The 26,480-nt window shown below is 38.5% G+C and overlaps 2 protein-coding genes across 2 annotated transcripts in view; one reads left to right on the top strand and one right to left on the bottom strand.

Moving 5' to 3' along the window:
• The window catches only part of LOC125775367 (uncharacterized), a 915,975-nt gene that overhangs the window by 718,561 nt on the left and 170,934 nt on the right, over positions 1–26,480 (bottom strand). The window lies entirely within an intron of this gene.
• LOC125775532 (uncharacterized) lies at positions 8,035–9,048 on the top strand. Its single transcript, XM_049446189.1, has 3 exons — positions 8,035–8,385; positions 8,438–8,764; positions 8,842–9,048. Exons 1-3 carry the CDS (start codon positions 8,266–8,268, stop codon positions 9,031–9,033), a joined length of 639 nt encoding a protein of 212 aa, XP_049302146.1. The 5' UTR covers positions 8,035–8,265; the 3' UTR covers positions 9,034–9,048.

Here is a 26,480-nt window from a genome sequence, read left to right as displayed (position 1 = left end):
ACAAGGTTCAAGGTTCTAAGTTAATATTTTTGATGTACCATGGAGCGTTTACAATCAACCTTATTTTTCTCGTCTTTATTTTTAGCTTATCTCGCTGCCATGTTAGTCTTCTGTCTAAGGCAGTGTCGGCCAAAATGCATTTTTCCTATGCCCGGGGCATAGGCTAGTTGCTGCGACGTCAAACACGTATACTCACACGTATACTCTTCTGCTAGCTTCAGAAAAAACGAAAGAGCCAGTAAACTGCTCGTATATCTACGAATAGCTTGGTTCGGCAGCAGCATATGGCGAAGCTAGTTTAATTTTTTACACTGCCAGAAAATACCCCCTTGCGTAATTTATAAAAAATGTTTAAAATTGAATGGGAGACAAATTTTTTTTTTGTTGAAAATATGGAGGGAGGAGCCCATTGCCTCATTTGTAATAAAGTGATTGCACATCTTACACGTTATTCATTATGTAGACATTATTTGATATATAGTTATAGTTTGATATATTTTTCAAACACTCATTATTTATTCAGTGTACTTTTCTGCCAACACAGTTTGCAGCAACGCTTTACGCACACAAGTGAAAGCTACATACTATTGCATTGGCCGACACTGGTCTAAGGCCATCCTGAGGTACTTAGAGCTAGTGCATTCTGGAATAATTGTTTGATTGAGATTGACGCTGAGCCTTTTATGGTGCAGGTAACATGCGATGATTTTGTTTCATTTACGATAATGTTCCAATTTCGAAGCCAGAATTCTACTGCGTTCAGTTGTTTTTGAACAGTTTTAGATGCTTCGTTTACAGAGTAAGCAGATGCAAGAATGGCGGTGTCGTCTGCATATGTGGCAACAGTTATATTTTCCTCGTTTATTATTGGCATGTCATACAGTATTGGGCCAAGCACGCTACCTTGCGGAACACCTGCTTTGACTTCGTATATGTCATTCTTAAGAAATTCTGCAATAGATTCTTCTTTCATGTCTGCCAACTTGGATTTTAATTTTTTAATTGCTTTGTTTAGCCTGGTTTTGTCAACCGGATTTCTGCTATTCTGCCAGATCCTTCGAAGTCGTCTTTCATTTTGTACCATCTTCGCTACTTCATCTGAATATGGCACATTGTCTGTACAGTATTGCTTAGATAAATAAAGAGGAGAAGCTAACGAAGCGGCTTGATGTATTTTTTGGGTGAAGTTTTCCACAGTGTCACCTAAGTCCCGTTTTGTTGTTATTTCCATGTTTAGGTTTACGTGGAACTCCAGCCAAGTTTGGAAAAATCGTATGTTGTATTTTTTACTCAAAATACGCTGCTTTCGCGATGTGACAACAACAGGTATATTCATATTGATAATGATAGCGGAATGATCTGAGTTCATATATTCATTATTGGAAATTTCTAGATGATGTGGGTTTATGCTGGTATAAATTGTGAAGTCAATTAGATCAGGAATTTTGTTGGGCTCGGTGGTCCAGTATGTGGGTCTGTCAGCAGATAAAACATTTAAGTTTTTTGAGAAACGCACTTGTATAGTTCGCAGCCTTTGGGACTCGTAAGGCATGAACCCCACCACGTTTGGCATTGAAATCTCCTCCGGTTAATAATGTGGGACCCATTTTGTCAAAAAACGATTTAAAAGTTTCTTTGCTTATATTGAAACGAGGTAGGAGGTATAAAGAAGGTATAACAATTGCCCCACTGCAGTTCTCGATTTTCAATGAAGCTGCTTGAATTGTTGGTACTGAAACTGTCTCTAAAACAATGTGTTTTAGTGAAGATTTTATAAGAATTGCCGAACCACCGTATGCTTTACCGTCGGGATGATTTGAGTTAATAAGATCGAATTCGTTAATTTTAAAATAGACCTTAGCGGTTTCTGAAACCAGTAATATATCTCCATTGTTAGTTTTTTATAAAATACTCAACTTCCAGTCGCTATTTTTGGACTTAATTGCATAGCTTAGTTAAGAGAGAAGATATATATGTAAGGTGGCAACGCTGGTCAATAGAGGACAGCAGGACAGGAAGAGGTGAGGAAGAGAGAACGCAAAGAACCGACAGCAACACAGTGTGAATTTGGCTTTCAAAGACTGAGGTTCAACTTTGTATAATTTAATTTCTTTTTTGTATCAAGTTTTATGTATTAAAACTCATTTGTATTAATAAACTTTGGTCCTATTTGACCTTACATGGGGGCTCAACCGAAGAGCAAAAACGGAGCGCGGAATGTTGCATTCAAATAAAAAGCCGAGTAAATTCACAGCAGCCAAAAAAACGCAGAAGAACGGAGCAGAAAGTTCGAAGAACGAAGCGGTTGCTGTCGAAGTAAGCAGCGAAAAAAAAGCAGAGCACAGCAGTGAGAACAGAGCAGCAGTCAACGAAGTTGAGTTCTTCGAACAAAAACAGAGCAACGTAGAGTTCGACGAAGAAGGAGAGAAGAAAAAAGAAGAAGCAAGAAACATGGCCGGTGGTAACGACGTTGGAGAATTATTCAAATTATTTGTGGAAACATTGAAGCAGAGTGACACAAACAAAAATAATGTGTCAATCGAGGCGTTCGCGAAAATTATACCGTGTTTTGATGGGGAATCTATTCCAATTAGACAGTGGATTGCTAATTTCGACGAAAATGCTGAGGCTTATGATTTGACACCCAAGCAAAAGTATGTCAACGCACGTAACAAAATGAGAGGGACAGCAGCATTGTTTTTAGAAACTGTTACAGTATCCAGCTATGAGTCATTGTGTATTGCATTACTGGAGGAGTTCGAGAAAACACCAAGCAGCGCGGAGGTATGTACATAAACAGCTAAGGCAACGTCGAAAACTTGCATCAGAGAAATTTCATGAGTACGTTCTTCAGATGCGTAAAATAGCAGCGGTAGGTAATGTAGAAGAGGAATCAGTAATTTCGTACATAGCTGATGGTGTCGAAGTGCGAAATGATCTTAAATATCCCTTATATAGCGCACGAAGTTATAAAAAATTAATCAAAGCATATATCCCGAGTATAGGCGTAACATCAACATTGTATTTAAAAAAAGCGAATGAAGCAGTTGACAATTAATAACGAAAACTTGTGCTGTTTGGTAGACACTGGTGCAGACGTGTCGTTAATACGTATAGGTGTGTATGAGCAAAGATTTAGCACATGTAAATTGCAGAAAAGTTTCGCTACACTATATGGTTTAGGTAATGTCACCGCAGATGTGGTGCGTGAATTTGTAGCGCAAGTCATAGTCGACGGGTTATGTACGCAGCACACCTTTTTAGTAATCACAGATAGTAAAATCAATGTTGACGTAATCATTGGGTACGATTTTTTAAAAAAATTTGTTGTAACAATGGACATCAATGGGTATTGCTTTCGTCAGATTGAAGATAACACAAGTGCTTGTAATGTTTATTTTGTGAGTAGCAGGTTGTAGAAGGTTGTCGAACAGTTAATTAAAAACTATAAGTTTTTCAGTTGAACTGTCCAATTAAGTTGAATATTGTTCCAAAAATAATGATATCGTCTTTCGTGAGTCTCCTACTCGTTTGTCAATAGCGGAGAGAAAATTTGTAAAGGAACAAGTAGATGAATGGTTGCAGAAAGGCATTATACGTGAGTCGTGCTCAGAGGTCGCTAGCAAGGTGGTATTGGCGAAGAAAAAAGATGGTCGCTACAGATTATGCGTAGACTTTCGTAAACTAAATACAATGGTGTTAAAAGATAGGTTTCCAGTACCAATTGTTGAAGAAGTACTTGAAAAAATACAAGCCGCAAAATATTTTACCGTCATAGACCTTTCAAATGGTTTCTTCCACGTCGAAGTCGAAGAACGTTGTCGAAAATGTACAACGTTTGTAACGAAAGAAGGACTCTATGAATTTAACAGAGCTCCATTTGGTTTTTGCAACTCTCCCGCCGTCTTTGTACGCCACGTTAACTATATTTTCCAAAAATTAATAAACGAAGGTATAATGGAAATGTATGTAGATGACATCGTAATTTTTGGGTGTACAGAAGAACAATGTTTAAGCAATATGCAACGGGTGTTACAACAAGCGCAGCAGTATGGGCTAGAAATTAAGTGGTCAAAGTGCCAATTTCTAAAAAATCGAATTCTTTTTCTTGGACACGAGGTTGAAGACGGGCGTGTCTGGCCTGGGCAAGGTAAAGTTAAAGCAGTCAAAAACTTTCCGACACCAAAAACGTACGAGATTTACAGGCGTTCTTGGGTTTAACCGGATATTTTCGAAAATTTATACGAGACTACCCTAAACATGCCAGACCATTAACAGAACTGCTCAAAAGAGAATCAGTATTTCAGATTGGAGAGACAGAGGTTAGAGCGATCAATTACCTGAAGTCGGCACTCACGTCAGAACCAGTTTTACAAATATACAAGCAGAATGCTAATACGCAGTTACATGTCCATGCATCGAAACATGGCTTTGGTGCAACACTTTTGCAGCAGCATGACGGAAAGTGGCATCCTGTTTTCTATTGGAGTAAAAAGACTTCCCCACAAGAGGAAAAATTACACAGCTATTTCCTTGAAGTTAAAGCAGCTTATTTAGCATCCAAGAAGTAGCGTCACTACCTGATGGGCACAGAATTCACCTTGGTGACAGATTGTGCGGCTTTCAAGCAGACAAACGGAAAAAAAGATATGCCACGTGAAGTGGTGCAATGGCTGATGTATCTTCAGGACTTTTCATTTAACATAGAGCATCGCGCCGGAAGCAGGATGAAACACGTGGACAGCTTAAGTCGATTTCCGGTGATGACAGTAACGTCAGAGGTTCAAGCTCAGATCTTAAGGGCCCAGACGAAAGATGAACATTCGGCAGCTGTAGCAGAGATCCTAAAAACAAAGCAGTACGGCGATTATAAAATAAAAAACAAGTTAATCTACAAGCAAGTTGACGGGCAAGATTTATTGGCGGTTCCGAAGAAGATGGAGGGCGAAATAATAAAGGAGACGCACAGATTTGGGCATATGGGGTGTAAAAAAACCATACATGCTATACGGCAGAACTATTTTATCCCACATCTCGAAAAGAAAGTTCAGCAGACTATCAAAAACTGTATAGAATGCATAATGCATAACCAGAAGCTGGGTAAAAAAGATGATTTTCTACATTGCATCGACAAAGGTGATATTCCACATTTGGGTACATTGGATGCGACATCAAAGAGCTACAAATATATTTTTGCTGTCGTGGATGGTTTTTCCAAATATACTTGGATATATCCTACTAAAACTACAGAAACACAAGAAGTTGTAAGACACCTTGAGTCATGGGCAGTCATGCGACAGTCCGCAGCGTATAATAAGCGATAAGGGTACAGCTTATACTTCCAAAATGTTTAAAGAATTTCGTAGCAAATATAAAATCGAGCATGTCGAGATAACAGCGGGTGTACCAAGGGGTAACGGTCAGATTGGGAGAGTCAATTCTTTCCATTTTAGCGAAGATGTCAGCAACAGAACCGGACAAGTGGTATAAGTACACGTCACAAGTACAGCGGGCCATTAATTCTTACATTCATGATTCGACAAAATTTACACCATTTGAAATTGTGTTCAGTGTGAAGATGCGCAACGAAACAGATAGCGAGTTGCTAAAGATACTGCAAGAAGAGGTACTAGAAGGTATGCAAGATGAACGCAACAAGATTTAACAAGAGGCCCGAAAGCAAATTTTAAAAGCACAAAACGCATACAAATCAAATTACGAAAAGTCATTTGTATTAATAAACTTTGGTCCTATTTGACCTTACATATATGTATAAGTTAAATAAGTTAAACATTTATTATTTTTTTAATTATTTATTTTATAATAATTTGGTGGACTACTGCCGCACCTTATGAGCTACAATTTATAACTAAAACTTAAATCTAAAGAAAAGTATATCTAGAGCCTATGTTTACTATTAGCTACGTGGCTTTGTATTGTTACACTATTAATAGCATCAGGCGACCAATGCAGTGGCTGACGTGAGATAACGAATTTCCTTATCTTCTCAATATCTTCTGTTGTACTATTAATAATATCGAGCGACCAACGCAGTGGCAAGCGTGGGATAAGAATTTTGTTAACTCAAGCCACGCGTGAGTTCTCCGTCTGTGGATGAGCTATTTGAGTTAACTCCTCCCCTTCTAGTTGTAGGCCGTCCTCGGGCTTCCTCAGGCTGTCAATAACAATCTTTAGGGAAGATGCGCGTCTCTTTTCTTTTAATTTTTGGAGCACCTTCAAAATAGAAAATACAATAGCTATGATGAGGAGGATAGCCACGCTAAATGTTGCGGGCCTTGTTGTCAGTTTTTTATCTATTTCTCCAATGTATTGTAGATTCTTGATGTTAAGCCTTTGTAGGTATGATAGACTTAGAATTTCTTGGTGTCCAGTGATATTCAAGAACGCCGATGTCGCTGAGCTGGGATGTCGTCTAACAATATTCTTCATGTTCGAGAATAGAGACCCATTTATTTCGACTTCTTCATCGAATGTCACCAGAAATGTACCATAGATGGTTTTTCCGGAACTGTTGTCCATTTTTATAACAGCAGTTACATCATTTAAAATGATGATACCGTCGTCTATTACTTCCACTGGTTTTAGGTGGCTGGGACGAGTATTGCAATGTACCGTGCCACCGGAGTGTAGTTGTTGAGCGCAAGTGGTGAAAGGTAATTTCTTGCAGAAAGTCTTAGTTAATGTATTGGCGCAGTTTCCAATTGGCAGGATCTTATCGCCGCAATCTGCAACGTTGTTGCCTTTAGCGAAATGTAGAATTGTGCCGTTGTGTTCAACAGGAAAAAGAGTTATCTTTTTACAAACTAAGCTAGGTTCAGGATATTTAATTATGAAATGTAGGAAATTATGATCTAGTATTACATTGACATATGCTACTTCCATTAAATCTATTATTGTCATACCTGTAGAGTGCTCATTTAACATGTTTTCTATATCTTTAGAATCGAGAATAAGAGGGTTAATAACGCGAATCTTTGCGAGTGTAATTGACAACAATAGAGTTTCAAGTTCTGAGATTAAGGTTCTATCCCTTGCGAGTAATGTTTCATAGAGGTGACCAGTGTCGATTTCTTTATCTTTTGCATAATTAACGATAGTATTTACGGTTTTGTTAATTTGTTAATTCGTTCCTGTATCCGAGTATTTATTATTGCTTGTCTATTGACTCAATTAGCTTTTGTTGATTGAATTTTAGTTTTTCAAAATCATCAAAATCGGGAGTTCCAGCAACCACTTTCAAAGCAGTTCCTAGAATATTAATACTCCTTGCTTGCCTATGGTGAATGTTAACTGTTTCTAAAAGTCTTTCTATATGACCTATATCAGATTCTAAAATTTTTTTCATATGCGACTGTGGAAAGTGTTTCATCAGTAATCTTGTTTCGCCAGCTATTTCTGAATACATGGTTAAATTAGATGAGTGTCTGAGATATTTAAAATGCTGCCAGATAACTACATTTCCATCGATTAGTGGGATGTAGTCCGAGTGTGTATAATCGGATAGTTTTGCAGTTGCTACAGTCACGAAAAACAGCAAGGTCGGTAGCCTTAATAGAAAAATATAGTTTAGAATAGAAAGTGGGATTTAGACTTATCTTAAATTGTCCTTATGGACCTCTCTCCCTTTAATTAGAACCACTGTTCCCAAGTCGGCTTCTATTGTAGCTTCTTCATACAGAGGCGTAAGTTTGTTGCCTAGCCTCTTATTTATTTTCATAAGTACTTTATCCCCTACCTGAAAAGTTCTGTTACGTCTTGTCTCATTATGTGTCCGTAGTTGTATTTCTTGACTCTTTTTTATTTTTTCTCTTATATCTGCTTCGAGATCCGGTGGGTGGGAGTGTATTACGTCGATTGGTCTCTTATTTATTATAGAGTGTACAGACTTACACCCCTATTCTGTGCTTTTGACAAATTAATAAAATATTGACAATTAACTCAAATATTTATCAAGCGAGATATATTTTGGTATTCTGTGGCAATCTTGTTAAAAGAAAAAGCTTCAATTCGTAAAGCTTTCCCCACACGTATGGTGAACAAAATAATGTAAATAGAAAACAGCTGATTTCTATTCAAATCAAAATTCTATTCGTTAAAATGGACTGTTCTGCAACGTAAGTTTTCAAATTTTAATTATTAAGAAAATTTATAATTTAACTTTTATTTGGTAGTAAACCCAAACACGATAGAGCTACGCACGAGCAACTGGAGGCATATGTTTCGTTTTGCCAAGCACACCCAGAAATGGGTACGGGGAAAAATTGCCCAAAAACGCCTCAACAGATGAAGGAGTTGTGGCAGCAGCTGGCATATGAGCTTAATTCGTGCAGAGGACCAACACGAAGTGCTGCAAAATGGAAAGAGGTAACATTTTAGTTTATGTTTCGTTTATTTATTATATTTTGTTAATTTGTAGACGTTAGGCGTTTGGAAAAGCCAACTGCGCACTCGTGCAAGGCGGTTGAAAATGAACCAAAGGCTCACAGGTGGAGGTCCAAGTTCCAAACCGATGACGAACTTTGAGGAAATGGCTTTGTCTACATTCGGTTCGGCTGCTGTAGATGGGGTACAAAATGTGCAAAGCCTAGGTTTAAAGCCAATTGAGCAAAGTGATGAATGCGCAATTTCTTCACCCATGGGTAGTCCTCTACAGATATGCAGTCAGGTAGATGCAACCCCAAATCCCGAACACCATCCAGCAAGTCCATCGACACCACCTACGCATCTTAGCTTGGAAAACCAGGTAAGTTTTCATTATGATATAATTACAAAATATATACCTTTTTTTTGCAATTTCTTATTACGTTTTTTTCTTTTAAGGATGCATCAACTTCGGTGCTATCACGAAAGGCACGTAATAAGCTTATCAGCACTTTGATAGCTGATATATCAAAAAGGAATGCTGCTGAGGAAGAGAGGCGACGGGAGCATCGTGAAATGATGCAAGCCATTCAAGGCCTAACTAGTTCTATAACAGAACTAATAAAATCGATTTCTAATAATGTAAAATAATATATATAATAATATAATGATATATAAGTTTAATTAAAATTGAAATAACGTATGTGTAATATTTTTATTTAATTAATATTTATTGAATTTAATAAGTTTGGTTTTTTGTTTTATAATAGAATAAAAAAAAATGGAATGCAAATTTCAATTTGTTTTCTTTTAACAAAAAGGATAAATAAATAATGGAAGTAAGTAGTGTATTTCGATAGTCGAATTGTGAGAACATTTATATATGTACATAAGTATATGGATTGGCTTCTGTATATATATAACTAAAGAGTTGATATATATCTTGATCTTGTTCTTTCACCTTCGCGCATGTACTGTGAAGAGTTATAATCATTAATTGGAGAATCAAAGTCTTCTGCAACCCCGTCATCTATTTCGTTGAACGTAATGCCTGCTTTCGTCATTATATTATGCAATATAACGCAAGTACTAACAAACAAAGCGGAAGTTTCGTGTGAATAATGTAGAACTCGGTGCTTCAACAAACATCTGAAGCGAGATTTTAAAACACCAAATGCTCTCTCTATGCAGTTTCTTGCAGAACCATGTAATTTGTTGTATTTTTGCTCTTTATGGGTATTAGGTGTTCCCACTGGTGTTAAAAGCCACGGTTCTAGAGGATAACCTTGATCGCCAAGAAGCCAAGATTCTCTCCGTTGTTGTTCAGACGTGTTAGTATGCTGACGAATGAGATGTTCTCGTAGGTCAGAAGTTGCCCAAATTCCAGAGTCATGTGTTGCACCCGGAAATTTAGCATTTACAAATGTGAAACATAATCGGTGATCGCAAACCTAAAAAACAATGCATTGAAAATTTGCATTGGCATATATGTATGTGCATGCAAAAACAAAACTTACTGCTTCAACATTGATACTGTAGAATCCTTTTCTATTTAAATATAAATTAAGAGGACGTTCGACATTATTTGATGGTGGAGCAATGATAGCAATATGCGTGCAGTCAATTGCTCCTATGGTGCTTTTTATTCCAAATTTTGTAAAAAATCTGGAATATATTTCAAATGAATTAGCATATTATTATTTGTATTACAATAATACTTGCCCCGTTTTTATAAAAGTTTCTTCCTCTATTGAACTGGGAAACTTTATTTCTCCTCCCTTCACCTTCACAATAAGTTTTGCTACAGCTCGCACACTTCTCGAAAGGGATGACTGACTCATGGGCAAGTTGACGTTGTTACCTACACATTTCTGATATGATCCGTGTCCAAAGAAGTTCAAAGCTGCTAGAACCCTTACAGTTAAAGGTAGTGACGTTTTCTGATTATCATGTGGGGCCAGTTCATCAATTAGGCGGCGGCAAATTTCACGAGTTAATCGAAAATTTTGCACAAAGGTATTCTCGCTCAAAGAAAATGGATTGCTATCGTCGCGTAAACTTTTTAAATGCCGTGCGCGATTCCTATTCTCACAATTTTCATCTTCGCTTAACAATAATAACAAAAGTAAAATATCTTCCATTTTCACAACAAGATGCACAATCTGATATTTAATTCGTAACGAGCACTGCTGTCAAGAGCATTTGACATCTTAACAACTTATAAAGAAAAGAGCTTTTTATTTCAGAAACAGAATACCAACTGCTTGATAAATTTAAAAATTTAACAAATTAGAAATATGTTGAATTTGTCAAGTGCACAGAATAGGGGTGTTATTGTATTCAATTGTTGCTTGAAGTATTAATTCAACTGTGTCATTAATGTTTTTTTCAAGTTTCAAGCACCTAGCAATTTCCGCGAGGGTACTATGAAATCCGAAATAGGGTTATCTGTAGTACTAGATTCCAGCATAAGAAGATTCATCAAGCTACCTGGCTGTCTCCGGATCGAAAAACCACCAACCAGATCGATCATGTTGTGATAGACGGAAGACACGTCTCCAGTGTTTTAGATGTGCGTGCGCTCCGAGGTCCTAACATCGACTCGGACCACTATCTTGTTGCAGCCAAGATTCGCACCCGCCTCTGTGCAGCAAAAAACGCACGCCAACAAACACAAGGAAGATTCGACGTCGAGAAGCTGCAATCACAACAGACAGCCGAGCGATTTTCTACTCGGCTTGCACTCCTGCTCTCTGAGAGCACTCGTCAACAACTCGGTATAAGGGAACTGTGGGACGGCATTTCAAACTCCTTACGTACAGCTGCAACCGAAACCATTGGTTTTCGGAAGGTGCAAAAGAACAGCTGGTACGACGAGGAGTGCCGTGTCGCAGCGGAGAGAAAACAGGCTGCCTACCTCGCAACGTTACGATCGACCACAACACGTGCGGGATGGGATAGATACCGAGAATTGAAGAGGGAAGCGAGACGCATTTGTAGACAGAAAAAGAAAGAGGCCGAAATGCGTGAGTACGAAGAGCTTGATAAGCTGGCCGACAGGGGTAATGCCCGAAAATTCTACCAAAAGATGCGGCGGCTTACAGAAGGTTTCAAGACCGGAGCATACTCATGTAGAACCCCCCAAGGTGATCTAGTCACCGATGCCCAGAGCATACTTAAATTATGGAGGGAACACTTCTCCAGCCTGCTGAATGGCAGTGAACACACAACGCCAGGAGAAGACGAACCCGATTCCCCAATCGATGACGATGGAAAAGACGTTCCATTGCCCGACCAAGAAGAAGTTCGAATAGCAATTACCCGCCTGAAGAACAACAAAGCGGCGGGGGCGGATGGATTGCCAGCCGAGCTATTCAAACACGGCGGCGAAGAACTGATAAGGAGCATGCATCAGCTTCTTTGTAAAATATGGTCGGACGAAAGCATGCCCAACGATTGGAATTAAAGTGTGCTCTGCCCAATCCATAAAAAAGGAGACCCCACAATCTGCGCCAACTACCGTGGGATTAGCCTCCTTAATATCGCGTATAAGGTTCTATCGAGCGTATTGTGTGAAAGATTAAAGCCCACCGTCAACAAACTGATTGGACCTTATCAGTGTGGCTTCAGACCTGGTAAATCAACAACCGACCAGATATTCACCATGCGCCAAATCTTGGAAAAGACCCGCGAAAGGAGAATCGACACACATCACCTCTTCGTCGATTTTAAAGCTGCTTTCGACAGTACGAAAAGGAGCTGCCTTTATGCCGCAATGTCTGAATTTGGTATCCCCGCAAAACTAATACGGCTGTGTAAACTGACATTGAGCGGGACCAAAAGCTCCGTCAGGATCGGGAAGGACCTCTCCGTGCCGTTCGATACCAAACGAGGTTTCAGACAAGGCGACTCCCTATCGTGCGATTTCTTCAATCTGCTGCTGGAGAAAATAGTTCGAGCTGCAGAACTTAATCGAGCAGGTACAATCTTTTATAAGAGTGTACAGCTGCTGGCGTATGCCGATGATATTGATATCATCGGTCTCAACACCCGCGCCGTTAGTTCTGCTTTCTCCAGACTGAACAAGGAAGCAACGCAAATGGGTCTGGCAGTGAACGAGGGCAAGACGAAATATCTCCTATCATCAAACAAACAGTCGTCGCACTCGCGACTTGGCACTCACGTCACTGTTGACAGTCATAACTTTGAAATTGTAGATAATTTCGTCTATCTTGGAATCAGCGTAAACACCACCAACAATGTCAGCTTTGAAATCCAACGCAGGATAACTCTTGCCAACAGGTGCTACTTCGGACTAAGTAGGCAATTGAGAAGCAAAGTCCTCTCTCGACGAACAAAAACCAAACTCTATAAGTCTCTCATAATTCCCGTCCTGCTATATGGTGCAGAGGCTTGGACGATGTCAACAGCGGATGAGTCGACGTTGCGAGTTTTCGAGAGAAAAATTCTGCGAAAGATTTATGGTCCTTTGCGCGTTGGCCACGGCGAATATCGCATTCGATGGAACGATGAGCTGTACGAGATATACGGCGACATTGACATAGTTCAGCGAATTAAAAGACAGCGGCTACACTGGCTAGGTCATGTTGTCCGAATGGACGAAAACACTCCAGCTCTGAAAGTATTCGACGCTGTACCCACCGGGGGAAGCAGAGGAAGAGGAAGACCTCCACTCCGTTGGAAGGACCAAGTGGAGAAGGACCTGGCTTCGCTTGGAATATCCAATTGGCGCCACGTAGCGAAGAGAAGAAACGACTGGCGCGCTGTTGTTGACTCGGCTATAATCGCGTAAGCGGTGTCTACGCCAGTAAAGAAGAAGAAGACTATGAAATCTCTCTACCTGTCCATTTGATGTACTATGGAGTGGTGGAGAGTTTATAATTTGAACGTTAAAACTATTTTCCAGAAGTGATTTTATTGTCCCTGAATTTAAAGATGGCTCATTATCGCAAAATATAATTCTGGTATGCGCATAGAAATTCATAAGTTGTAAAATTGATGGTTCTATATCAATTATAGTTCTCGACGCTATAGGTTGTACTATGGCGAATTTTGGAAATTTATCGATACAAGTTAAGAAATATTTTTTATCTGTAGAAAATATGTCAATATGGAGTATTTCGCCTACATGAGAAGGAATAGGTGTTTCGCCGATAATATGTTTTTTCGGGTGTCGGACATATTTTGCTCTATTACAAATTTTGCAATTTACAACTATTTCATTTATCAGATGGGTCATCTTTGGGAAATAATAGTCCTGAAGTATTTGTTTGCTATTTTCTTGGGCTGCCCTGTGGGCCCTATTGTGTTCGGCGACTATTATCTCTTTTTGCTCATTCTTGTCGATAACGTCTATGACCAATTTTTTTGAGTGCCAAAATTTTGTTGTCGGGAAAATCTCTACGAGTTTACTTTGAATATGTGCTAAGATTGGTAATTCACACACGATTGCGTTAACCACATTCTTATTGACTACGTCTTTTACTTTTTCTAGCAGACCCTTCCTGTCTGAAAAATTTATGATATGCCTTGTTTTTTGGCCAAACATAATTATAGTTTGTGTTGAGGAGACTGAGGTTTCTTCAATGATTATTTTATTCCGGAAGCAATTTACTGGTTTGTCAGTGGAGTCAATGACAGATGTCAACGACAATTCGCTATGTACAGTGGCCATATCAGATGGTACATCTTCTTCTAAAGCATGTAAATTTTGCCTTGATAAAGCATCAGCAACAAAATTTTCTTTTCCTGGCTTATAATAGATTTGTGTATTATGTTCGTCAATAAAGGCTTTCCATCTTTTTATTTTCGCGTTTGGATTTTTATCCGAAACTGCGAACGTAAGCGGCTGATGGTCGGTATAAATGTTCAGATTTTTTACGCCATACAGATAGTTTCTTAAGGTTTTTAATGCCCACACTATAGCAAGTAGCTCACGTTCATTTGTTGCGAAATTTTGTTCGTTATCCCTAAGGGTTCTAGAAATCATAGTAATTGGTTTCCCAGCTTGGGATAAAACTGCTCCTAAGCCAAGAGATGAGGCATCTGTTGTTAAGTCAAATGGTTTTTGGTAGTCAGGATAGAGCAGCATGACGTCTTCCGAAATAAGAATATTTTTTAGTTTGTCAAAAACTAGTCGTTGTTTTTCATTGAGGCTTACTGGTATCTTTTTTGATTGACTTTACCGTTATCACCCTTCAGAATTTCTGTTAATGGTTTGGCTATAGATGCAAAGTCTTTGATAAAGCATCTATAATAGCTTGCCATACCCAAAAATGATCGAACTTGAAACAATGTGGTTGGTTGTTCAAATCGGCTAATAGCTTCTATTTTACTTGGGTTTGTTGTAATGCCTCCTCGTGAGACTACGAACCCAAGATACTCGACTTTTTCTTTGAAAAAATTCGACTTTTCTCGTGAAACCCTCATATTGGCTGTATAGAGTTTATCTAATACCCATGCTATATGTCTTACATGGTCTTCCATGTTCTCTGAAAAAATTATAACATCATCTACATAAACGTAGCATGATTTTCCTATTCGCTCCCTAAGTACATCGTCTATAGCTCTTTGAAAAATGCTGGGAGCATTTTTCAAACCAAAAGGAAGTCTGCAAAATTCGTATATCCCATTTGCTACAGAAAAAGCGGTTTTTTCTCTGTCCTTTTCAAAAAGTAATATCTGGTGAAATCCAGATTTTAAGTCTAGCGTGGTAAAATATTTGGCTTTTCCGAGATTCGACAGAATTGCACTTATATTTGGTATGGGATATTTATCGTCAATTGTTTTGGAATTTAGCTTCCTAAAGTCTATAACTAGCCGTTTTTTTTTGTTTCCTTGTTCGTCTGATCCTTTTTTATCTACTACCCATACTGGGTTATTGTAGGGTGATGCTCTAGATGGCCTAATTATATTATTTCTCAACAAGTTACTAACTTCGCTATTTACAAAGTCAGAGACTCCCATTGGGTAAGGGTACAATCTAGAGTATACTGCTTCTTCGTCTTCTGTTCGGATGGTGGCAACAATATTGGTATTGTAAGGCAGTGCCTTATTAGGGTCAGCAAATACTCCTTGTCTTTTTGTTATCATTTCTCTGAATTTTGGCTGAATTTGTTTGGGAACTTCTATGCTTTCGACCTCTGTAAAATTAACGTCAGAAGATTTTAAAAACTGAATTATTTCTGAACCGGATGCTGTTTTTAATACTTTATGTTTGAAATCCAATGTAGCACCTACTTCATTAAGCAGGTCTAATCCTATTATTCCGTCGAATGTTGACAGATTTGGGAGTATAAAGAATGTAGTTATGGTGTTGAAAATATGCATAGGACATTTTTTTTAACGGAATTGAAGCCATGAAGTGACTTAACTAAGAAAGATTCGTTTACTGCAGTGACGTTATTTAGTTCAGTTAAAGGTTTAATGTAATTTTTTGAAGCTCCTGTGTCAATAAGAAGCTTTATGGTTCTACCTGCTATCGTTCGCTCTACAAACGGTAACAGGGAGAAATTTCTAAAAAAAATTACTTCATTATATTGATTAGTTTTATTTGTAATATCATTTGCCTCTAATTCGGCTGTAATTTGATATTCAGATTCGTCTTGAGCAAGTGTGGTTTTATTTTGTAAAAGATGATTTATCCTTTGTTGCTTTGGTCCCGTATACCGTGCAGTGCCATTATATGATCTTTTCATGATTTGATTAGGGGGTGGTACATAATGAGAGAAACTTCTATTTGGTTGTTGGATAGATTGCCTAAATCGAGATGAATTGTCAATATCCATTGGTTGGGGTGTATCCTGTTTTGAAAATGGTCTTCTATTTTGTGTTTTTTGTCTGCCAAAAAATGGATTTTTAGCCAGTTGCACGTTTTCATTGTTTGGATCTAAGATTTTTTGATGCTGATATTCATTTCTATGAGCTCTTTCTTCTAAGCTTTTAGCAAAATTGTTTGCGAATTGGAAACGTTCATGATTAGACTCAACTTCTTGAGCTAAGGCTAATGCTGATGGCAGGTCATTTGGATGTGCTGCAAAAAGAATGTTACTTAAGGGTTTTTTCGTGCCTGAAATAAATACTCTCAGTGCATCTGTTCTGTATTTGTCGTTAAGGGAGGAAGCTAAGGGGCTGTCGTGTGTCATTATAGTTTTATTAATGAGGAGCGTTAACTTACGCTCGATTTTCTCATAGTACTGCATTATTGACAAGTTTCCTTGACGTAGAGTCGATAACTCTTGTTCAATAAGGCAAATAGGTCGTTTGTCAGCGTAGGTAAAGTCTATTCCTGGTACTATTTCAGCATCTCTAAATACTTCTACTTTAGGTACCGTTAATGATGCAAATTTATTTTCTAAAGTTTTTACCCTTTGTTCAAAAATTTGAGCTTGATTTGAAAGTGGAGAGTTAACCGCAAACTCAATAAGCGTTTTTATTTCTGATTCTCTAAGCGGCATTTTATATGGTCTGATTACTCTACTTCACTATCACTCGTAAAAATATTACAATATTTAATGAAAATTAATTAACCTTTCGCACAGATTCTATTTGTTTCTTTGTTTAATAAGCACTCTACTTACATGCTTCTTTATTTATTTATAATGGTTATATTCCAATCCGTTTGTTTTTGTTGGGTTCCAGTCCTTTTGTTGGGTTCCTCCTTCTTGTTGGGCGCCAGTTAAATAAGTTAAACATTTATTATTTTTTTAATTATTTATTTTATAATAATTTGGTGGACTACTGCCGCACCTTATGAGCTACAATTTATAACTAAAACTTAAATCTAAAGAAAAGTATATCTAGAGCCTATGTTTACTATTAGCTACGTGGCTTTGTATTGTTACACTATTAATAGCATCAGGCGACCAATGCAGTGGCTGACGTGAGATAACGAATTTCCTTATCTTCTCAATATCTTCTGTTGTACTATTAATAATATCGAGCGACCAAGCTGAAGCCACGCGTGAGTTCTCCGTCTGTGGATGAGCTATTTGAGTTAACTTATATTTATAAATCAGGGGTGTTGTGGAATCCAAAACAGAATTGCTTAGCTGTCAGAATTGCAAACCAATTCTGATTTTCAATGGTGTCACATAATCTGATTGGACGCACATGGAACATACGCAAAGTCAATATTCGAACCAGTTGTTTACTAATGTGACAAAATTTGCAAACGAATAAATTTGGAAGCAATCCTATTAAAGTTTTTAATAAGTTCCAAATTAAAGGAATGATTTTAAGAGATAACTTCTATCGAATGAATAAAGACGCATATAGGTGTTAAATTACGTTTTGTAAATCTAATATCTTTAAATATCCGGATTTTTTTTCCAAAAATTCAATAATTAAGACATTTCGTGTTTTATACTTATGTTTTGCCCTGTAGAAAAAAAGATAAATTAATTCGAAATAATAAAATAACTTTATTTCTTAACTTACATTTCAAATCTGTGAGCGACTATCTTCCTGATTTGTTTCTGATAGCAAAACCGATAATATTGGTTTCCGTGATACGTGACAAATTCTGTTTCGAATATCAAACCAATAATATCTGAATTTATGACACGTACTACTTTCTTTGATCGGTTTCAATTCTGATTCCGACATCTATCAGATTCTACAACACCCCTGAATGTTTGTGGTTAACTTTTTTTACTACGGCATTGCATAAGCGATTTACGTCAAATACTTTCTTATTGTTTACTGAAGGTTCAAGATCAATAAAGAATATTGACATCGGCAATATTGAAATTTAGCTTTTTGCATTCACAATATTTCGTGCAGTACGCCCATTTTACGCTAAGTCACACTTGATATCATCGATAAGGGTTGAAAAATTAATATTTTTTATAACCAGGGTGACCCATTTTAAGCTCTAAAAAAATCGATTTTAAGCGCTTCACCTTTATGTGCTCGGTAGTCTACATTTGTAGCATTTTTGCAGAAAAAGTTGAGTAAAAAAAAATTTTCATAACAACATGGACCGAAATTTTCAGTAGCTTTCTAAAAATGAATTCTAAGCAGCTTTGGCTACTAACACGTAAAAAAGATAGTTTGGGTCACCCTGTTTATAACTATTCAATATGGCTTATATTCTTTTAATTGATGTTTGTGAAAAGTAATATTACTGATATCTAAATGGCTCACAAGTTTTATATAGCAATCACGAAGTTATCACTTTCGCTTGTCCATCACTGCCTGACTTGTAGGTGAAATTTTTTCTACCAATAACAGTTGAAAAGCTTTTCAACATTTTATTAATATCACTCACTAAAAGGTATAAAAATTGGTGGTGCTTTATGAGAAACAGCAGCAGTTAACATTGAGTCCTCTATTTAGAACCGTGTCTATTACTTTGCACGTCCCAATCTAGCACACAAAACCGGTTTGAGTTGTTTGGTTAACGTTTTGGGTTGTCGATGTAAACGAGCTTTGACGCTTTCCCGAGTGCACTGTGTTACATTTAAGAGAGCTATGGGAAGTATTTCCGGGACTCTAGCTATTTTAGTAATTTTTTCGGAGTTTCATTAAGATACATATATTACATATTGACTGATGTATGCGGTATAAAGTCACTTGGGAGTAGTAGAGGTGAATAGGTTCTTGTGGCATTTACTACAGTGGCCATGTGGTGAGAGAGAGACTCCGTCGCCGAGTACTGTTATTCACCCCGGTGAATGAACGTCTAGCCGTGATACGCATCAAAGCAAAGTTCTTCAACGTATCGCTGATTTGCGCCCACGCCTCGACGGAAGAAAAAGACGATGTGACCAAAATGCCTCCTAAGAGCGCACCTATCAGAGCTGAGAGCGATATCAAAATCGTGCTTGGCGCCTTTAACGCCAGGGTGGGCAACGAAAGTATCTTTGGCACTATGGTCGGTAAATTCAGCCTCCACAATGAAACATACCCAAATGGGTTGAGGCCCATCGACTTTGCCGGCCCCGAAATATGGTTATCTGTAATACTAGATTCCAGCATAAGAAAAATTCACCAAGCTACCTGTCTGTCTCCGGATCGAAAAGCCACCAACCAGATCGATCATGATGTGATAGACCGAAAACACGTCTCCAGTGTTCTAGAAGTGCGCACGCTCCAAGGTCCTAACATCGACTCGGACCACTATCTTGTTGCAGCCAAGATTCACGCTCGCCTCTGTGCAGCAAAGCACGAACGTCAACAAAAACAAGGAAGGTTCGACATCGGGAAGCTGCAATCACAACAGAACTTTTCTACTCGACTTGCACTCCTATTCTCTGAGAGAACTGTGGGACGGCATTTCAAACTCCTTACGTACAGCTGCAACCGAAACCATTGGTTTTTGGAAAATGCAAATAAACAGCTGGTACGAAGAGGAGTGCCGAGTCGCAGCGGAGAGATAGCATACTGTGGTGGAGGGGTGGAGTAGATACCAAGAGTTGAGGAAGGAAGCGTAACGTATTTGCAGACACCAAGAAAGGGAGGCCGAAATGCTTAAGTATTTACAGCTTGACGAGTAATGGGCGAAAGTTCTACGAAAAAATACGGCGACTAACAGAAGGTTTCAAGACCGGAACATACTCTTGTAGAACCCCCAGAGGTGATCTAGTAACCGATGCCCAGAGTCTATTAAATTTATGGAAGGAACACTTCTTCAGCCTGCTGAATGGAAGTGAATGCATAACGCCAGGAGAAGACGAACCCGATGACGGGCTCTCTTTTATAAGAGACCGCGCCGTTAGTTCTGCTTTCTCCAAACTGGACAAAGTAGCAAAGCAGATGGGTCTAGCAGTGAATGAGGGCAAGACGAAAGATCTCCAGTCATCAAACAAACATTCGACACTAGGCTCCCACATCACTGATGACAATTGAAAAGTAAAGTTCTTTCTCGACGAACAAAAACCAAACTCTATAAGTCACTCATTCCCGATTCCCGACCTGCCATAGGGTGCAGAGGCATGCACGATGACAACATCTGACGAGTCGATGTTAAAAATTTTCGAGAGGAAAATTGCGTTGACAACGGCGAATGCCAGGTGGAGAAGAATTCGGTTTCGCTTGGAATCTCCAATTGGCGCCACGTAGCGAAAAGAAGAAACGACTGGCGCACTATTATTAACTCAGCTATAACCGCGTGAGCGGTGTCTATTTCAGTATTTTCCTGTTTTATCTTAAGCACAACGTATGATCTGTGAAAGCTGGAATAAGAGCTTTAGTGCTTAGTTTTGTTGAAGCCCATGAAATGACGCTGCTGTGGAATAAGAAAGCGTTACCGGAATATGACTTTCTAACATTGATATCATTAGCCTAATCTGAATGGCCAAATCACTTCACGGATTAATCGGTTTTTTGATATGCGACTGTACCACATAGGTATTTAAAAACGTGTTTGGCTGAGGTCTTTTGCTCAATATGTGGATATTTGTTTCGCTGCGAAAGCTTGGCCACAGCGTGTAGAATGTCGGGTCGACTCGAAAGTGCTAAATACATAAGATAACCAATTAGTGATTGGTATTCTGTTGTATTTACCTTGGAACATGTTTCGTCTTACTTGGAAACTTGGTTCGAGTGAAGTGGACAAGTAAATTACGCCTGTGCCACCTTATCGCTGTGCTTCTAGTCCAAGAATGTATCATATAGCGCCATCATCTTTCATTTCGAAATATGATCATGACTTATCCTTAATTAACGCTATATCAGTTTCGTTAGGACCCATGATATAACTGCACTGCTGCTGCTTCTGTTTAATGTATAAGCAGGGTTCGTTCTCACGCTTCTTGAAACTGATCTTTTTCAGAATTTCGTCTAATGTATCGTTCTATACACGGCTCGATTGTTTTAGCCCGTATTTCACCTGATTCACGTTGATCTTTTTGCTAAGTATCTCATTCTTTGGAACTAAAATGGTGTCTCTTCATTGAGTACCTGTGTTGGATATCTATTACGTAAATACACTGCGGTGTGGACTGTCTCTGCTCACAAAAACTCTTTCAGCTTTTCAAACTTTTTGCAAGACAGCTTTGCTGGTGTGTAAAAGTCACGAATAATTCTACACATTTTATTAAAAACTCACTGAGCCCTTTGTTTACGTTCCACTTTAAATGCTTTAAATTTCTTATAAACTTATTTTTATGCTTCATAGAATAAACAAATTAATTAAAATTTTTCTGCCCAGAGCAATTTTTTTGGGTGGTTTATTTTTCACTATTGCAATATCCTTTGTAAACTTTGTTTTGTTCACTTACTATTTAAAAGAGTACAAAATTTCTATAGAGCGGACACTCTTAAATAAAAATGAATTTTATTCGAATTTTAAGAATTTGACCAAATTATAAATTTTGATGTTAAAAATTGTAATGTTAATATAAATCAATGTCGAAAACCGGGCAGCGAGTATAAAATTCCAAAAAGGGCGACAGCCGGTGCGTGTGTTATGCGTTGGTATTCTCATTGAATGTGTGTGACAAATGTGTTCGCTATCCCTTTTCCCATCCTTTTGGTTGAGTGGGTTGATTGATGTAGAAGTGTGGTGAGTTGTGTTGAGTGGTATTGTATTATTAGTGTGGTGGCCGCTTGCTGGGAGATGTTCTCAATTGTGGTGTGATATGGAGTCATCAGCTGTGGTGAGCTGAGCTGTTCTATTAGGAGGCGCCAGTTTTACCGAGTAGCGGAGGTGGATGCTTAACTCATTTAAACACTTACTATGATGCCTTACAAACTGACAGAAAATTTCTACTCAAACATGAGACACAAAAATCGTCTTGTAGTGTAATGGTACTGTTTTCTCTTTTTAACACTACCTAAACATAGATTTATCAAAACACAAATGTACCTCAATTTTGCGTTCATTTGCGTGATGCCCAGCTTTGTGACAGTAAAAACATTTTCCCCTAAACGCTGCTTTTTCTGCTCTTTCTGTATCGTTTTGCCCGTCGTTTGTTCTACGCCTATGGTGTTGCTTTTGCGTAAAGCTTTTGTTTGTATGTGCGTAAACCGTTTCTGTGCATTCGCGATCTTCCTTTTCTTGCCTACGGGCCCTTTTTCTAGAAATTTCGCTTTGACTGCCTCGAATGTTGGTAGTTTGTCACGCGAGTTAATATATCTATCAACCAAAGTACAATTAGTCCAAAGTAAAAACTATACTGATAAGCGAATAACAAACAGAAACCACCGATTTCCAAAGTCCTCATCAATACACACGACACCAAATCACAGATCGATAACACATTACAAGAAATGCTATATAAAGAAACACAACACAATAATATACAGTTAGTCACTTAAGTAAGTATACACTACATATATCTGCATTATTTTTGCACTAGATTTCTTAAATAACACAAAATATAAGAAAAATGTATTTTATTCACTTGAATGAAACATAAATATAATACTCAATTCAAAAACGCGTACAAAATGGCAGAAAATACAAAAATTTTACCAATTAAAAAAAGTTTGGTATAAATTCATATCACAAAAGTAAGTATACAAAGGCACAAATATTGAATTAATTGTAAAAATATTATTTGAAAAGTCGACTTCTAGTATTTGGTTAGATAGCCATTGGACTAAATAATGGCTTTAAGACGTGAAGGCATTGATTTCACCAAATTTGTGTTTACTGCTTGCGGTATTTTATTCCATTCTTCCTGGAGCGCACTTTTTAATTTTTCCTTGCTTCGTATCGAATATTTACTTATTTGCCGCTTTAGATGTTCCCATAAATGTTCAATGGGGTTTGTATCCGGTGATTGGGATGGTGTTTTAAGTTGTTTTTTCATATTGTATAAGAGCCATTCCCGCACAACTGTGTGGAATTCTTTAATAATATTCTTAACAGTGTCCTTTTTGTTTAAATTGATTGAACTTTTTAAATTTAAAATTATGCTATCGCGTTATGTTCACCAAACAATTGTATGATGTATACTAACTTTTGTGATATTATTTTCACTCTACTCAACTAATAAGCGATGTGGATCTAACGGTATCAACATTTTACAGCTATATTTCTGTTGATGTTAAAGCGAGCATTGGCACACATGCTTTGTGTAAAAACGTGCCATTAGCATATTGGGAAACACTTTAATTTTAATTATCTTCAAAAATAAAGACGGTGTATACTTACTTAAGTGACTAACTGTATGTTCTTTGTTCATTGTACATTGTCAAACTATAAGTACATATTTAATAAATAAAGAAACAGTTCTTCATTGGACTTAAAATATATATTCCTTGATTAAAGAAAATAACTCGCGCCACAATTGCGATAACTAAATTTTCCAACGAATTGGGAAGACTGGAATGCAACAACAGCACTTATAGCATGTCGCCGATTTGAAGCTCTAATTCGCCTAATTTGTGAAACGTCGCGGCAAACGCATACACATAGCGTGCAACATTTTTCCTTTGCTGCATATTTAAGTGTAACAGCTGTTGAAACTGAACCTACCTGTAAATGAATGACCCGCAACTTTTTTCACGCCTCTGCTGCGGTTGTGCACTACTTTATTTGCAGCAACTGCGTGAGTTTAATGTTTAAAATTAAACATGCTAAATTATAACGATTCCATATTAGCTTAAAATTTCAACAAAATAAATTTATGCTCAATAGTTAAATGATCACATCTTAATGAAAATTAAAACAGATAGTCACCGAGTCTTGAAGATCGAAGTGTTCCGATGTGAAGCGTGGGGCTGCCGATCGTGTTACCGCGGGGTATCGGTGTTTTGTCGAATGAGGTGTGATGTACTATATTGTAGTACCCCTATACTTAGGAACAAGTTTAGCTAGATGTCACTCCTTTTTTAGTTTTGACGTTTTAGTTCCAGTTAGCATTATTCAAAATTTTGTGGGGATAAATTTTATTTTCCTGATTTAATTTTTGCGAAATATATTCATAACACAAATTTAGAGGAATTTCCTTTTTGTAGATACAAAAAGTCAGTGAGCGGTTACCACCCGACGACATCGCAAACTAACAAAAAAGCTAGAAGACACTCGTTTTTTAACAGCCATCCCGAACGCTGTAATACCTTGAATTAAAACGTTCGACATCGTCACCACCCGGCTCCGCCTCGTTATCCGTTTCGAAAGCTACAACATCCATACTTGAATTGTATTACGATCCTGCATGGCACACGGGTATCGACTGGGCAATGGGTATCGGTGCTTATAATGTCATGATCTCAAGCTGACTCCTAGCAGTGTCAATACATTACAGGCAGGCGACTTCAGCGAAGGCTAATGTAAGTATTTTCCCAAAGGAAAGCGCTGTAAGCGTTAACGTGGAAGTAGAGCTTCTTCGTTCTCCTGTGCAGGTGACTGAGAGTTCCAACTCTGTCAACAAGAGAGGTCCCCGGAAAAAACAAAGAGGATCAAGTCCAGTCTGAAGGAAGTGGAGTGAAACGATCGTTTTGGCTAGAGAGGAGGTAAAGGACGGCCGGACACACTTCAACACTCGAAACAAATGTAATGCTTCAGATCCACCGTGTACTAATCGCATTGAGGAGCATATCGCTGGAAAGAGTTTGAGTTTGATCGAAGAAGAAATTCAAAGACGTTGCCGATAAGCTAGCCGTCAAGAACGATATTGCAAAACAACATTTTACCGCAGTAACCCGCTGACACAAATGTCACAGGTGCGGTGGAAAATAGTGGACATGAAGCAATTAAAAGTCCTCTTATCGAGAGCGGACGCCGAACCGAGCGCACCCATGTCGTCATTTGATGGAGCAGGATCGCTTAGCAGTGTCAAAATTTAAAAAGTGCTCTTCTCGAGTGCGGACGCCGAACCGAGCGCACCCATGTCGTCATTTGATGGAGCAGGATCGCTTAGCAGTGTCAAAATTTAAAAATGTAACGACGACACGACGCTAACATGGGTTAGGAAAGCGGTCAAAACGCTTCCAAACTTGTGGGAAGGAGTCAAACTGGAGGTGGTAGACCGCAGCATTATTCCATCGGTGCCCAAAGCGAAGGTAACCTTTCGTCGCGTGGTGGGCCCGGAACATGCTCTGCGGCTGCTGAAACGACAATCTGTCAATGAAGATGAAGGCCAAAGCTACATATTCCATATCAATAAAGCGGCAGAGGATATTCTGTACGCAAGGTTCGGAAAGATGGTGTGGGGCGTTGTAAGTGAGCTCTTTCGTCTGAAAACTGCACAACACGCGCTCCCAGTGTAATTAACAAGGCAAAAGAAGCATATTTTCCCATATTGATTTAAGTCTTTCCAAAGATGGTGATGACAAGGATGAATCTCTACTCCTTACATCCTGCTATATGCCACACGATTGCGAGGTGCCACACGGCAAGGCTTCAAAGGCTGGCGGCGTTATCCAGCAATCCCTACATCAATCAATGAGATGAGTCCCTACTCAATTATTTTTTACATAGTAGTCTAGTGATAGCCAATTGAGGTGAGGAACTTACCTACATAGAACCCACTTCCAGAAACGTTCTAAACGTAACTCCATACACAAGTAGAGGTGCATTGGTAAAAGACTGGAAAGTGCTAAGAACACCGTCGTTCTCTGAACATATTTTAAACGAGGTTAGGAGAAATCCCAGGAATACAAACTGGGATCTCTACAAGCGGATACTGTTAAGCAAGAGACCTGGACCTTGTGTGTACAACTCACATGAAGAGTTTGAAGAGGGCGTGACTGTATGTACGAATGCCCTAAATACAGCTTTTAAATACGCATGCCCTACATTTCGACTCAAGCACAAAACGAGGCCCCTTGGTGGAACAAGGAGCTTGAGTCTTGCAGATGCAAAGTACGAGACTGCTCCAACTGGGCCAAGCTAGCAGAAAGCGAGGACTGTTGGGACGAATATAAAGATCTTCTACGGGACTACAAGAAGTTGGTGCGCCCCAAGAGGTGGCGCCTCGCCCGGTCTAATTCGCAAAAGTAGTGGAGAGTGGATGGATAACGGCCAGGACTCATTGCAGGACCTAGTCGTTTCCTAACACATCTTTACGGAGAATGAAATATATTGGGCAATCTGCTCATTCGACCAATACAAATCTTTCGGTACGGACGGAATCTTTCCAGAAATAATACAGAATGCAGTCTGTTTATCCGTTCCATGGATA

Source organism: Bactrocera dorsalis, chromosome 1 (assembly GCF_023373825.1).
Source record: "Bactrocera dorsalis isolate Fly_Bdor chromosome 1, ASM2337382v1, whole genome shotgun sequence".
NCBI lineage: Eukaryota > Metazoa > Arthropoda > Insecta > Diptera > Tephritidae > Bactrocera > Bactrocera dorsalis.
Note: the sequence above shows the minus strand (reverse complement) of the source record. Positions and strands in the feature narration are given on the sequence as shown.